The 16,302-nt window shown below is 42.8% G+C and overlaps 1 protein-coding gene across 1 annotated transcript in view; it reads left to right on the top strand.

The window, feature by feature from the left end:
* SYN3 (synapsin III) overlaps positions 1–16,302 on the top strand; it is a 534,306-nt gene that overhangs the window by 234,393 nt on the left and 283,611 nt on the right. The window contains exon 6 of the mRNA XM_040345656.1: positions 3,542–3,631. Coding sequence (XP_040201590.1) covers positions 3,542–3,631 — 90 coding nt within the window. The remainder of the gene's footprint in view (positions 1–3,541; positions 3,632–16,302) is intronic.

The following is a 16,302-nucleotide window of genomic DNA, read 5'->3' as shown; positions in this document are numbered from 1 at the left end:
GGAAATTCACAGTGAGGCATGTTGATGGCACAGTGAGGCATGTTGATGGCACAGTGAGGCATGTTGATGGCACAGTGAGGCATGTAATGGGCACAGTGAGATTTGAAAAGAAGCTGAATAAAGCCTGTTTCTGTCAGTGGTTGTTCCGGCTACCCTTCAGCTTCCAGACAGACTAGTAGGAAGGGGGTCGTCTTATACGGCGAGTATATCCCAAAACCCAAATTTTTAGCTGGAAAATTAGGGGGTCGTCTTATTTGCCCAGTCGCCCTATACGCCGGCATGAAATAGAAAAAAATCCTCTAGTCCATAAGTGCAATATAGGTGTGAGAGCTGTAGTGTTTATTGTATTAGCAACTTGTTTCTATATACAATTTGTAATTATGTATCCACATAGGGGCAGGCATAGTTGTTCACGACATACGCAGTCTCTGCTTCCTGCTTTTGTCACATGGGGAGAGTCCCTTCCTTTGTTCACTTTAAAGCTGAAATTCAGGCATGTTAACAATATTATGCAGCTCTGTAATCATTAATATATTAATATATATTAAATATTAAGTGTATTTTTTTATACAAGCAGTGTAAATACCTGTTGCATTCCCTTGAATTGGTATTAGCTTCTTCCAATCCCAGCACAGCAGAGCTCAGTCCTGGGAAAGGGAGAGGGAGAAACATCACAAGTAGCCAATCAGCTGTGCTGCAGTGTTCATGTGCTAACATGGAGCATACAGATAGAAGCTGAAAGAAGAATGACTAAAGCTCATTGATTGATAAATTGCTAATTTTTCTTTTACTGATCAGTCACAGACTATAGATGTTACTGCATGGCAGCTGCTTATAATTAGGTTTCCTGCCCTGCCAGACAGGACTGTACTGTGTGGCAGAGCTATGTATTTCTGCAGGTAAAACATTTACCTCATTTGTATTTTATCTGTGCATTGAGCTGTTTGCCAGGAGTTCAGCTTTGAGCATAATCCCCAGGACAAGCAATGTGGTTCCATGCAGATCTAAACTATGCAGTTTGTCCCTTTGCTTTTACTTACATTTAATAAGGCTTGATGTGTTACAAAGTGGCAATTCTAGTACTTTTTAACTAAAAACAACAATCAGTTTCCACTTTAAGATCTTGGAAACTGTAAGCACATCTAAACATGGCGATGTTACAAGGTGTTATTGAACCCAGACTATGAAAAACTCTCATTACATGCTGTACAACAGTGTTCATACTCACAAAGCCACTAAAGCATTTGTTTTGTGCATAGTAAAACGTACCTGGTTGATACTGTCTTTAGCTGTCCCTTCCATAGTCTCTGTGTCCCCACTCCATGTTGAGATTGTGTAGACCACCAGTTGTCCTCTACAGAGCATGCTCAATTTCAGTTCCCTTCAAAGCTTTTCATTTCATCCTTTTTCTTATCTGTTAAGCCCGCATGACTATAGAGTCTATATATATATATAGGTATATATACGGTGGTAAATGATACTCCCCTTCATGTCCTCCTATTACTAAACACTATGAGGGCAAGATTTAGTATGCTGATTTATTTTACCAAGAAAAAATGCTTAGTTTTAATATAAATCAGTGTTAAATATATCTAATACAATTGCTAATACATGTAAGGTAAATAAGAGCTTTGGATGCAGATGCTGTCTGAACAAAATGAAAGCTAGTGCCAATCCTCTCTGATTCTGCCTTCACTATATTAAAACAAAATACACATTGGATGCTCAATAAAGATTTATAAGGAGCTTTAAAACCTAATTCTAATTTGATATGATTTTTTTTAAGTCACGTGACTGGCAAAGCACCAATCAGGGCTGTGCAGACACAGACTCACACTATAGAGAGAATACATCAGCAGAGTAATAGAAGCCCCTCCCAGGCATCCTTCCCTGCAGATACCAAAGAACAGGGAAAGATCCCATGACCACACAACAGGGCTGCATGAATAAGGTACTTTAAATGAGATTAAAAAATAAATAAATTCAGTGGCCTGATATATATGATTTATGTGAATGAATTATGGCACGTAATACTTTTCTGTTTAGTATTAGGCCCCTTTCACACATGCAAGGACCACCCTGTAGGGTGACCACGTGTCCCAGGTTGCCCGGGACAGTCCCGCATTTTGCAGGTCTGTCCCGGGCACATTCATTCCAGGACAATACAGTGTCACGGAATGAAACTGACACAGCCACCCCCCCCCCCCCCCGGGCCAATCTGATGCCCCCAAAAAAAGCCGCTACATCACCGGTTTACTCACTGACAGTACTTGTCCTGGCCGGGAATGCATGGGGGAGCACAATCCCGCCCCCTGCTTGTGATTGGAGAAATCATAAATCCCGCCTCTTGTGTCCAATCACTGTGCTGTGATTCCTTACAGCACAAGCTGATTTTTGGGAAGGGAGGGGGTCCCTAAATGGTAGTTTGGAAATGTGGTCACCCTACCGCCCTGTCATCCGCCGGCTCAGTGGAGATCAACAGATCGATCCCCGTTGAGCAAGCGGAGGTTCACGGGGCGGACCATTACTGATCCGCCCCGTGTGAAAGGGCCCTTACTTTAAGGGTATGTATAGCCAAACTTTTTATGGAAATAGTTAAAACCTCAGTCAGTTTTTTTTTTTTTTTTTTTGCTGTCTGTGTCCTTGTGATTTGCATTAATGTCTGAACAACATACCAGGAAGTGATAGGGAATTTCTACAAAGTTGGGGAAATTCCCTTGGACAGATTTTATCATAACAGGTGCTCTCATTGGAAAAACTTTCTTTTAGCTCTGTTCTTGTGACAACTGTACATTTTTGGATCCAGCATAACTTTTTGCTTCAGTAACAACGGTCTCCAGGACAAATAGACAAATAGAAACATTGAAACTGTCCAAAGGGGACATACTGTATACAGAAATAAAAAAAGCTGATAGAAGCTCTGAGGCCCCGTACACACGACCAGTTTCCTCGGCAGAATTCAGCTTCCGACCGAGTTTCTGGCTGAATTCTGCCGTGTGTACACTTTCGGCCGAGGAAGCCGACGAGGACCTCGGCGAGGAAATAGAGAACATGTTCTCTATTTCCTCGTTGTTCTATGGGAGCTCTCGGCCCGCCGAGGTCCTCGGCGGCTTCAGGGCTGAACTGGCCGAGGAACTCGATGTGTTTGGCACGTCGAGTTCCTCGGCCGTGTGTACGGGGCCTAACTCTTCCACACTCCCTCCAACTAGAAAAAATGCTTGGAACAAACCCCCCCCCCCCCCCCCCCAAAAAAAAACAGTAAAGTCTCCCTAATTTTTTTAACAATTTATTTATGCCTTTTATTGTGTCACAGGAGAGCAAACGCAGGTGCTACTTCTTTTTCAATTCATTGCAAGTAATATGCCCTATCCTAAAAAGGTCAAGTTATATCTGGGTGTATAAACACTTTAACTCTCCATTCTATGTATGTATCAAGGTGACCTTGTGACAGTTTAGTAACTTCAGTGTTTAGAGTACAATAAATTAGAAGTCTGTTGAATGAGTTGTGGCCATGCTTCTGATTTTGTCCTTGTCTTTCCAGTTTTCGCAGCTCATTAAGATCTTCCATAGACTCGGCGCTGACAAGTTCCCCTTAGTGGATCAGTCCTTCTTCCCAAACCACAAGCAGATGGTGAGTGTCACTGGTTTCCCTTATGGCTCCAAAACGAGACACGGGACGTCTCTGGGCAGCGATGACAGTTCGCTGTGCACTTGATGGTTCTGCTTCTCATTAATGGAAAGTGTTTCTAAGAAGATGGAGTAAATTTTCTTCGAGAAAGGTTATTCCACAATTTCTGTTTCTGATTAACATTTTGCACTGTGTAATTGTGAGGATTTTGGCAATGTTTGAATGGTAGCATTTGCAATGGGCTGTGTTAAGAGATCCATCTTATCGGTGTTCGTGAATGACTTAACACAAGTGCTGATTATATATACAGGCATACCCCACTTTTAAGTACACAATGGGGCTTATTTACTATCGATGGAGAGTGAAAAATCAGGCTCACTGCATAGAAACCAATGAGCTTCTAACCCCGGCTTGTTCAATTAAGCTTTGGTAATAAAGTCTGGAAGCTCATTGGTTTCTACGCAGAAGTGAGCCTGATTTTACACTCTCCAGCGATAGTAAATAAACCCCATTGCGTACTTAAGAGTGGGGTATGCCTGTAATCTTACAAGTTGAATTTATTTTTGTTGAAATTTAGACAAACTGGTAAGCTTCAAAAGGTTGTCGGGTTCTTCTGAAACAAATACTTCACCCAGCTATTCTCACCTTCCATACTCTCAATGCTGGAGCCACAAGTGCAAACTTTTTCTTATCAATGTAATAAATTATGTCAGATCCTATACACTATATACTGTATAACTTTCTCCCATGCCTTATTTGACCATGTTTGAATCTGATTATTGGCTTAACCCTCAGAACATAATGCAGAGAGCAGGGAAATAACATGCTATACCAAAAAAAAAAAACATGTATTTCCCAAGCAAAGAGCACCATCAGAGCCTGGCAAAGAAATCAGCAGGGGGTGAGAGTTGGTTTTCTTTTCAGGAGAACCTCAACCTCTAAAAAGAGAGTTTCATTGAAGGCCAACATCATTCAAAATTGATGTGTCATTCCAGAGAAGAGACTGGTAGATTGAATAACGTGACAGCTTTTTATATCTCTCATAGGCTTTATTGGCAGGGTTTCTCTTATTGTGTCTCTAGGTTAAGGTGACCAGATTTTTAAAATAAAATCTGGGGACATATTTTTTTTTTTTTACTAGTTATAGCGGCAATCAGCGACTCTCTACCCGTCACCGCCACCGCCCGCCTCACAGCCTGTCAAGTCTTAGGCCCCGTACACACGACCAGTTTCCTTGGCAGAATTCAGCTTCCGACCGAGTTTCTGGCTGAATTCTGCCGAGAAACCCGGCCGTGTGTACACTTTCAGCCGAGGAAGCTGACGAGGACCTCGGCGAGGAAATAGAGAACATGTTCTCTATTTCCTCGTTGTTCTATGGGAGCTCTCGGCCCGCCGAGGTCCTCGGCGGCTCCAGGACTGAACTGGCCGAGGAACTCGATGTGTTTGGCACGTCGAGTTCCTTGGCCGTGTGTACAGGGCCTTACTCTCTGGGCCCCGGCTACTACTGGGTGGGGAGCGGAGGAAGATGACTCCACCAGGGAAGGCAAGGAGATAAGCAGGCAGGTGGCTGGCCGGGACTTGAGTCAAGGCAGAAGAACATGTGAGCGTAGCTGAATGGGCATGTGCCCAAAACTGAAGAAATATTCCATCCACTCTGACCAGCACATGATCATCAGAAAGAGGCACAGATAATGGAAAAAAATACACCCCCTGCACTAACTGTCTTTGAAATTGCCACAGCCCCTGTTCAAATTCAATCCGGGGACAGACTTGGTCCAGGGACAGTGTCCTCAATCCGGGTACTGTCCCCGGAAACCGGAGATGTCTGGTCACCCTACTCTAGGTTCTTCAATTATGCCATAATAAAGGCGTCACAGTCACAAGTATCTGTTCCACAATAGGGACAGTCTACTGGAGGAGCAGAACACGTGTTTCAGCTTTGTAAAGACTGGTCAGTAGGGAGGGTTAAAGGCTGAGACAATAAGAAGGTGTTCAAGATTGGGGCAGTAGGGAAGTGGGAAGGCTGAAGCGGTAGGGAGGTGTTCAAGATTCTGGTGTTGATATCTCCACCCTAGAGCCCTTGAGAGATATAAATTCCAACATGTAAAATGTGTAATTAAGTTATGTCAGTATTCTCTTCAGTAAACTCATGTCTAACTTACCATAGTCCACCTTCCTGGCCAATAACTTTACAAAGAATTTGAAGATGTCAATTAGCTACTGTTCTTGAATAAAACAACAGCTCTCTGAGGGCCAGTGTCTACAAGCTTTTGTTTGCATCAGAAGTGCTTATTTCTCTAGATAAGTCAATGGGACTGCAATAGCAGCTTGAAGCAAGTTAATGCAGCTTAATAGGAGTTTAGATTCTGGTCAGAAGGAGGTTCACTGCAGGTCAAAGGCACTATCAATAAGCTGTGAACAATTTCAGAAGACTCCCAAACTGATTTCAAATATAGGTGGCATGCACCTGAAAGAAAGCTATATTTGCCCATCTGCACAAGCCCAAAAGCCCATGGACACAGGCCCTTAGGCAGCTGTCCAACTGACTTATGCTGAGACTTTGGTCAAATGGGCTCTTCTGAAGAAGATTGGGAGAGTGATATTCAGGTGGAACCAGCTACTCAGCATTTCTTCCGTTGAAGGTCATATGATTATAGAAAAGGGAGCTTGAATGGCAAGGCATACTCATTTGTTGCTAAATGTATACAATAGTTGTATATTATTGGGTGAAGGTTAATATGGTTGCTTGTTATTAAGGTGGTTATGTAACCTACTGGAAGTTTATTTATCACTTATTGTTGAAGTGGATTTTCACCTTCCTATTGCCATTTATATTACTATTCATAATGCTGGTGATAGGCTACCTTCATATTAATGTCGCGTACACACGGTCGTTTTTTTGTGATGAAAAAACCCGAAATTTTTAAAAACGTCATTTAAAATGACCATGTGTGGGGAAAACATTGTTTTATGTCTTCTGAAAAACGACAAAAAAAAATTCGAACATGCTTCAATTTTTTATGTCGTTTTTCAAAACGTAGTTTTTTGTGTCATAAAAAATGATCGTGTGTGGGCTAAAACAACGTTTAAAACGACGTTTTTAAACCCGCGCATGCTCAGAAGCAAGTTATGATGCAAGCTTGAATGGAACAGAGTGCCGTCGTACGTGTTGTACGTAACCGCGTTTTGCTAAAGCATTTTGAAAAAACGATGGTGTGTAGGCAACGTCGTTTTTTAAAATGAAGTTTGGAAAACCTTGTTTTTTATCATGATAAAAGATTTTTTACAAGACAAAAAACGACCGTGTGTACGCAGCATAAGATGTACAGTATGCAGACCTAATCAAGATAAGCTTTGTTCATTGTTTTTGATACATTTTAATTCATTTTGTATTTCAATGCCTTGAAAATATTAGACCGAAGCGCTTGCTCTTTATTTAGTTTGAACTTTAAACCAAAGGTGTTTTATGTAAGATTTGAGAAATGTATGTGTTTAGGACTTGGACTGTGATCTCTAGACTGTGCAGAGAGAGAACAATGGAAGGCGTGAAATGACATTTTATAATTGAGGGTATCAGGTATTTTACTGAACTTTGTCCAAGGCTCTCCCTTTATGTGTGGCCAAACGAGAAGCATGCTGTGGGGAGATGTAAACTTGATGCTGCCATCCAAACAAAGTCATAAGCTGCAAACAACCTAACAAAATATGGTTACAAATATTTCACTTTGTAAATTGAGTTTACATGGCCACATGCAGGAAAAAGACCCAGGGATGCTACCTCTGGGTATGACCCCAAGGTCGTTTCCTCATGTATTCAACCACCGGAGAATACAGACACTCTCCCAATTTCAGTGTCAGACACACCAGTTTGGGTATATCCCCATTCATCATAGCATACATCAGCAGCCCTGAAGAAGGGGGAGTCTTTGTTCCCCTGAAACGGGGTTTATGATGCTTTATGACTTTCAATAAATCAACTACATATTCACATGTGTTCCACTTCTAATTGGATACTGGGCACTCCTTTTACATAACCTCACATATTGGAATTAAAGCGGCACAATTATTTTATTTTTTTGTAAAGTCAGCAGCTACACACACTATAGCTGCTGACTTTTAATAAGGACACTTACCTGTCAGGGAGCCCGCGATGTTGGCCCCCCCGAGGCTGATCCATTCATTGGATCGGGTGCAGACGTCACCATTCCAACTAAGGGAAACCGGCAGTGGAGCCTTCAGGCTTCACCACCAGTTTTCTCCTGCGAATGCGCGAGTCGCGCATCGCTTCCTGAATGGAAACACACAGGTCCCAGAAGACAGTAGGAGAAGAGGACGTAATGCATTGGTTCGTGGCGAGGCTGGGACGGAAGTACACAAGGTACTTCATGATTGGAACTCCACTTTAAGTAAAGGTTGGTGTTGAGTTCTGCTAGCCAAATGAACAAGGGTGGACAAATATCTCACCATCTATCTCCTTCAGTGAGACTTCTGCCCATCCAAGACCACCTTTGCAGTGGAGAACAGTTTTAGTGAACCAAGGTCCTTCCTGCTATGCTGTACCTTGTTTGTGTAGTTATAGTCTTTCCAGAACTCCTATGAAAATGCCCATAGGCTTAGCCATAACTCACACCTGTGTATTGGACACTCTGGCATTAGACACTCCCTGGTGGGATGAAGTGTGGTTATTAGGATCATTTTGGAAAAAGGAATAGGAGTTGTATGTGGTCGCTTCTCTTCTTAGTATGCTATAGCAGCCAATTGTCCTACAATATTCCATACAGTGCACAGGTTGTGGGTGTGCCCTGCATTAAATGTACACAGCAACCATAGTGCAAAAAAAGTTTTGCTAAAATTGCGGTCACCTGTTAATAAAGTTAGTAAAATGTACCTTTCCTAGTCCTTACACCACAGAACGCTGCTCTGATCAATAGAACTGGTCTCCTAAAGTCCTCTAGAAAACCAATGACAATAATAAAACATAGTGAAAATAAATGTTCAGAATTCAGTCCTTCCAAATATATTTCTTTAAGTGTGCAGTACTTGTGAACATCCATGATGTGTATAACCCACACTGCTGTGAATCAAATAATAATGCTTGTGTATTAGAATGCCACGTGCTCCCTCCAGGCTTGCAGAACTCTCACCTCCCATATGGAACAAACAAGCAAGTATAAACCAAATCCTCTGAACTGCCAGCTCTTTAAAGAAGGATCACTTTAGCCTCCGTCCACATGGGTCTCCTTTGGAACACCAGTTCAAGCCTCCAAGAAATATCATGATGCGGCACCTTTAAGACCTCTCAAGTATTCATGCAACCATAATGTAATATTCTCAACAGAATAAGCATAAAAAGAGGGCTCCCATAGTGTAGTCATATTATAAAGCCAGCCAATTTATTAATAGAATTGCACTTACACAATAAAACATATGAAAAATGCCATATAAATCATGTATAAAGGCCGTACACACAATCAGACTTTTTGACAACAAACCTCAGACGGATCTGTTTTTGCAGACAATCCGACTGTGTGTATGCTCCATCGGACAAACTTTTTCGCTTTTTCATCGGACAAATGTTCGCTGTGAGAACAGACAAACTTTCCGACAACTAATGTCCGATGGAGCAATTCCAATCGGGTGTACACAAGTCCATCAGACTAAAGTCCAAAGTACAAACACGCATGCTCAGAACCAATGCTAAAGATCAGACAACAATAGCAGAAGTTGCCCAAAGGGTGGCGGAAAAGAGCAGAAAAAAACATGTGATTTGGTGAAAGTTGGCTGAAAAAGTCCTGCCGTGTGTATGCATACCAAGTTCATGGACAACGCCTTTTGGAGAAAAATCAACGAAAAAGTCAGATGGAAGTCCGACCGTGAGTATGAGGCTTAAGGCTAGATATTGGACTTTCTAGTACGTAATTTCTGTTCCTCGCTGTCACTGCTCACGTCCTATGTGTTACTTCACGATCATATGACTTCATCAGGGTGACCCCTGAGAGAGTAATCACATGAGGTCAAAGAGAGGAAGCAGTGAGACCTGTGGAGGACCCAGGAAATTGAAAGTCTAAAACAGTGGTCTCCAAACAGCGGCCCCGTGCTAGCTTTTATGCAGCCCTTGGGGCACTATTCATCACACTGATTTGAAGCACTATTCCTAACACTGACACCAGCAGTGGGGCAAAACTCCCCCAACTAACAACAAAGATGAGGCACTTTTCCTCCCACTAATATCAATGATGGGGCACTATTACAACCAATGAAACCAATGGTGGGGCACTATTCATCCAACTGATAGCAGTGATGGGGCACTATTTCTCGCACTGATAGCAGTGATGGGGCAATAGTCCTCCCACTGATGGCAATGATGGGGCACTATTCCCTCCACTATCACCGACAGGGCACTATTCCTCTTGGTAATACCAATGATGGGCAGGGGAAGCCTGTCCATTAATTGAACATGGGCACTGCCCCCCTATCCACACATGCGGCCCTTTTCAGGACGCTGGGTGCATGGATTCCAATGCAGGGTGGGTGTTTTTGGTTTAAGCACCGATTAGAGCCAGAGACTCTAATAGACTTCAAAATAGGATGGGCTCGGGGCACAGAGAATCAGGCTCACAGCCCACCCAGATGTGTGAGCAAAGCGAATTAATATTAACTATTCTCACAGTGAATTTCCTCTCTGCCAATCAGGAAGCAGGTCTGATTGGCCGAATGGAGAAACGTTCCTGATTGGCCGCCGACAAGGCGGGAGGAGACAGAAGCCGCCGAGCAGGGGAAGGAGAAGCTGCTTGTGATGCCTGCGGAGAAAAGCAGGGGAGGCCGCCTGCAATTGCCCCCAATGCATGGTCTTTTTGACTGCAACATTGTTGGTTGTTTTTTGGATTTCACTTGCTGAATAAAGATATAATTTTAAGGAGTGCGGCAGTCCAGGACTTCTTTTCACCCTTTTGGCTTGGTGGGACGGAAGCAAAGCCAGGGGATCAGCAGTTTTCTGAGCGGTATTATTTCTTATATGGTGTTAGTGCACCAACTGACCAACCTGGAAGGAGGTGGCTGTGGGTGTACTTTTTGCCACACCTCCAAAATCACCACCAGCCGCCACTGAAGACGGGGCACTATTCTTACCACTGATGCCAATGGGGCACTATTCCTTCCCCTATTGACCACAGGTACGGTGCAAGTGAACACCACACCTAAGACATTGTTTACTTCCACTGATGCCGATCCTGGGACATTTTCTACCCCAATTGGCTTCAATCCAGCCCCCCTAAAGTGTCCGTAAACATCCTTTTTGTTTGGAAAGTTTGTAGATCCCTGGTCTAGAAAGTGTCAGTTTTCCACCAGACTTGGGGGAACCAGTTCTAGTGATCAGAACAGTGTTTGGGGATGAAAGAAAAGGTGGGAAATGGAAAAATGCGTATTTCTTGGCAAATAACAAACAGCTCTTTTATTAAACACGTTTTCACAACAGGATCCCTAAAATTGTAAAACAAAAAGTGTGGGGTTGATTTACTAAAGGCAAATAGACTGTGCACTCTGCAAAGTGCAGTTGCTCCAGAGCTTAGTAAATGAGCAAAAGCTCTGCTGACTTTCATCATCCAATCATGTGCAGGCACAAATGCTGTTTTTTTTTTTTTGCCTTGCACATGATTGGGTATTCTTTGCAAAGTGATGTTTTACCTCATTTACTAAGCTCTTGAGCAACTGCGCTTGCAGAGGGCAACTAGTCTATTTGCCTTTAGTAAATCAACCCCTGTGCACCATGAGAGAAAGAGAGAGAGGGAGAAGTCTACTTTAGAAATTATATGGAATTTTTTAAGACTAGCAGGAGAAAAAAAAATAGAAAAAAAAGAAAAAAAAAAAAGATGCAAGAAGGATCCTTCTGGACATCTAATCTCACAGATACAACTGGCCCTTTTGAGGGCAATCATAATGCTGATGCGGCCCACAATGAAATTGAGTTTGACACCACGGCTCACTGGGGTTTTCTGTATGAAGCCTCGTACACACGACCGAGAAACTCGACGGGCGAAACACATCGTTTTCCTTGTCGAGTTCCTTGTTAGGCTGTCGAGGAACTCGACGAGGCAAGTTTCTCCATTCCCGTCCAGGAAATAGAGAACTTGCTCTCTTTTTGGCTCGTTGAGTTTCTCGACAGTTTCCTCGACGAAAATGTACACACGACCGGTTTCCTCTGCAAAAAAATATCTCCCAGTTTCTTGCTGTTTTTTGCCGAGAAACTCGGTTGTGTGTACGAGGCCTGATTCTGTACTGCGCTAATAACAGATTCTGGTAGACAAGGTATGGAGGTTAGGCCCCCCCCCCCAAAAAAAGAAGTGTTCTCAGCAGAAGCACCCCTTGTTTAAAGAAAGTGCATCCAAATGGTGTCTTTAATAAATGCCGACCCTCATAAAGATACCACTTTTGTTCACTGTCTTTCCACATGAGTACCCCTGATGACCACACTTTTGGTTCCATTATGAGGCCCTACCCTCCATACCTAGTCTAGGCGATTAGCTGATTTGCATGTTGTTAGCACGCATAGTTTTAGAAACTGAGACATTGTTGTTGTGAGGTTATATTTAGAGATCTAAACAATTCTTCCCCAGAAACTATAAAACATGTTTTGTTTAGGCTGGAGTTTGTCTTTTAATATAGAGAATAAACCACGTCTTCTCCTGGGATCTCAGCGTTGAAATACTGTAGACATCCTCCAAGTGACTCATATCCTTCTTCTCTACTGTTAAACACTCAGACTACACAAATGGCTGGTAACAAATTAAAAAAAATATTTGGTAACAACGCCTTCTGTTTTGGGTTACATTTTATTGCATAATAAATAACACGCTGGTTTGGTTTGCCTGCGAAGTTTCAGTTGTTCTTGGCTGGCAGCTTCGAAAATATGGATTCCGTTGTGTCTCCTGACCCGAATTACAGGAATTAATTAGGTATAATAGGTATAAATTATACAGGCTGATTTATAGAGCCAAAATAAATGGATGTATAGGGAGAGAACATCTGGAGTACAGTGAATGTGACTTATGCATGTAATTACTGCAATTCAGCTCTAATGAGAGTTGTTTTCATTTTTTAAAAATATTAATTTATTCTGAAAAAAGAATATAAAAGGTAAAGTATAGGCCGTGAGTAATAAAATACAGATTATTATTATACAGGATTTTTATAGCACCAACAGTTCGCACAGCGCTTTACAACATGAGGGCAGACAGTACAGGTACAATACAGTTTAATACAGGAGGAATCAGAGGGCCTGGCTCGCTAGAGCTTACAATCTAGAAGGGAAACAAAAGGTAAAGTGGATGTAAAGCCACTCTCATCATTTCTAAATTGCTTCCATAGTGCTGATTATAAGGATATACATGCCTCCTGCTTTTATCCGTACCTGTCAAATATCTACCCTTTAGCAGTTTGGAGCCCTGCATTACTCCGGAATTTGTGGGGAGGTCTGTTGTCCAGGGCTCAGTGGGTGGAGTCGTGATGTCAGTAGACTTCCTGCCCACCTCTACAGTCCCGTTGGCCAGGCATTGACATTTCTTACACTGAACTTCTGCAGGTCTCGTGGATTATGCCCCACGATCACTAACATCCAGTCAAAACCCAGAAAAGTCACCACATGACTTCAGCATGCCCAATCATGCTGAGGTGTGGAGCAGCCAATCCTGGGAGAGCTGGAGAAGAAAGGAGGGGGAATGTGAAGGACACTGAATATCTTTCTCACACTCCTGCATGAGATAAGGAAACGACGAGATTTGGTCTTGACAGTGTGTACGCAAAGAAAGCAAAGAAAGCTTGTCGAGATTCTCGACAAGCCTAACAAGGAACTCGTCGAGGAAAATTATGTTTTATTTACGACGAGTTCCTCGGTCGTGTGTACGAGGCCTGATATGTTTTAAACCTTTACAACCCCTTTAACTCTTCGTAGCAAGACTGGGCACAGATGAAATGATACCCTCTGCTGCAACAGATATGAGTCTTATAAAATGTTGAGTTTATGTATGTATTATTTTCTCTTTTCTATAACACTTAAATTGTGCGGTTTCTCAGGAGATAATGACATTTTGTAATACTAGTACGACCAGCATACTTTTTAAACTGATTGCTTTGGATGTGATTTGTTTTAAAGCTGAAGTGTAATCTGCTTATATTTTGCCTTCCTTGGTTTATCCAACCCCAGTCATCAACATACTCGTGACATTTTTAAATATAACCTTTCCATTTTCGCTACATAATTTATTTTAGTCCCATTGACATCATCTCTGCATATCTGTGCTTCTCTATGCAATGCAGGGAGATCATGAGTGGTGGGAGGGGCCAGCAGGGTGCTGCACATAATTTCCTGAAAACATCACAGCATTAGGCTGGCTCTTAGGAGGAGTTATACAAATATCAAAATGTCTTGTTGAGTCAGTGTTCCTAGGAAGGCTGCATTTGCATGTAAGGCCCCTTTCACAAGGGCAGACCGTTTGGGTCCGCCTGTACGTTTTTTAGGCGGACCTGAACGGACGCAACGTGCACCACTATGGAGCGACGGATGTCAGCGGTGACATGTGCACTGACATCCGACCCGCTCCGATCCGCTATAGTGTGACAGATGGAAACCCTATTTTCCATCTGTGGGGCAGATCTGATTGGATGAAAACGAACTCTACAGTCCGCCGTCATCCGATCCCCCATAGGGGAGAGCGGCGGTCTGGCAGGTCGGTCCCTGCACAGTGTGCAGAGACCGACCTGTCATCTGCCTGCTCAGCAGGGATCAACGGAGCGATCCCCGCTGAGCAAAGCAGAGCCTGTACACGGACACGTCCGCCCTTAAACTGAGAGCCAACGAATGAAGGGGTTGAGCCAGGGAGAGAAAAGATGATGCTGGACATCCTTCAGCTAGGAAAAGAGACGGCTCTACCTTTTTTGTTGCAGCTTCTAATGCACAATGAGGTTGATTTACTGAAGGCAAAAAGCCTGTGCACTTTTCAAGTGCAGTTGCGCCAGAGCTTAGTAAATGATCAGAACCTATTCTGACTTCCATCATCCAATCATGTGCAAGCAAACATGCAATTTATTTATTTATTTTCCTTGCACGTGATTGGGTTCTCTTTCTAATGGAAGCCTTACCTCATTTACTAAGCTCTAGGGCAAAGTGCACTGTCTGTTTGCCTTCAATAAATCAATAAATCAACCCCATTGTGAGAAACTCATTTGAGTTGATTTACTAAAGTCAAATAGACTGTGCACTTTGCACAGGTGCCCTCTGCAAGCGCAGTTGCTCCAGAACTTAGTAAATTACTAGGGATGCACCGATAACGATACCGATCCCTATAAGACTTCAATTTGGAAAGAGTACCCAATCATGTGTAAGGAGACAAAAAACAACAGCGCTTTTGCTGGCACATGATTGGATGACGAATCATGTACTAAGCTCTGGAGGAACTGCACTTTACAAAGTGCACAGGCTTTTTGCCTTTAGTAAATCAACCCTTCAGTGTGCTGTGCAATCAGAGTAAGCTATTTTAGTACGGGAGTCTGTACAACTGCAAGGCTGAAGGGAAGGCTGGAATTTAGTTTTTAATGTTTGCAAAAAAAAGTATTATAAATAATATACAAATTATATAAACATGTTTACAGATTCTTACATTTTAACATTTTTATAAATATTGACCAAAAATGTTTTTCTGGAATTAATGCTAAAGTTCCCTTAAAACATTCCTTGCATAAAGCTGCCCATGGATGGACTGAAAATGGGCCGGTTCAGCAGGGTCCGGCCAAATTCAGATCCATCTCTGGCCATTCCTGCTGTACAGAGGTCGATCGAACGATGAACTTCTCTCGAACTGGACTTTTGGAGAATTTTTTGTCGATCAGCGTGCAATAAGCTGCAACCTCTGATCAGTGTATTCTAAGAGCCCATTCACACCTAGGCGTTTTGTCGCCTCTAGTGTGACGCCGCTGCCGTCCCGAGACGCCAGAGGGATGATTTAACATTGCTCTCTATGGAGATGGTTCACATCTCCACGCCTGCCGCCTGAAAAAAAGTCCCGGACCTTTTTTTCAGGCGGCTTTCGGCGTTCGGCATAGGAGATGGGAAACATCTCCATAGGGGGACAATCTAGGGGCACATCTAGGCGGACAATCGCGGCGACAAAACGCTGCTATTTGTCGCCGCAAATCGTGGTACAAAACGCTGCTATTTGTCGCCGCAATTCGCGGGACAAAACGCGATTTTGTCTGCCTAGATGTGAATGCAGCCTAACAGTGGAGGGGTCCCGTTGTCAGAATTCAATGACACAGCGAGAAAGATTCCTCTATCCACCTCGCACATGTGGATGTGGCAATCCAGTTATTTTAATTGTTTTCTGTCTGACTGATTAAAAATGAACGAATATTTGGATTTCACTATTGTGAAGTTTTTTTATAGGGAGGCAGCAGCTTAATACATACCTAAGCGCGAAATTCGAAATAAAAAATGAACTGTCCACAGCCAGCCTTAGTATTGGCACCCACTCTCTTCCTCGGTCAGCAATAATTGGACTGTTTTTACACAAAGCAAACGTTCTGCCCAATCATGATTGACAGGCGATCAATAAGACACAAAAGACACAGGCATGTTTGTTTGGTAGAAATATAAAATATTTGTTTAATGTTTAGGATAAAATATA

This window comes from Rana temporaria, chromosome 3 (assembly GCF_905171775.1).
Source record: "Rana temporaria chromosome 3, aRanTem1.1, whole genome shotgun sequence".
NCBI classification, from domain to species: Eukaryota; Metazoa; Chordata; class Amphibia; order Anura; family Ranidae; genus Rana; species Rana temporaria.
The sequence above is the reverse complement of the archived record's forward strand: the minus strand, read 5'-3'. Positions and strand labels throughout refer to the sequence as shown.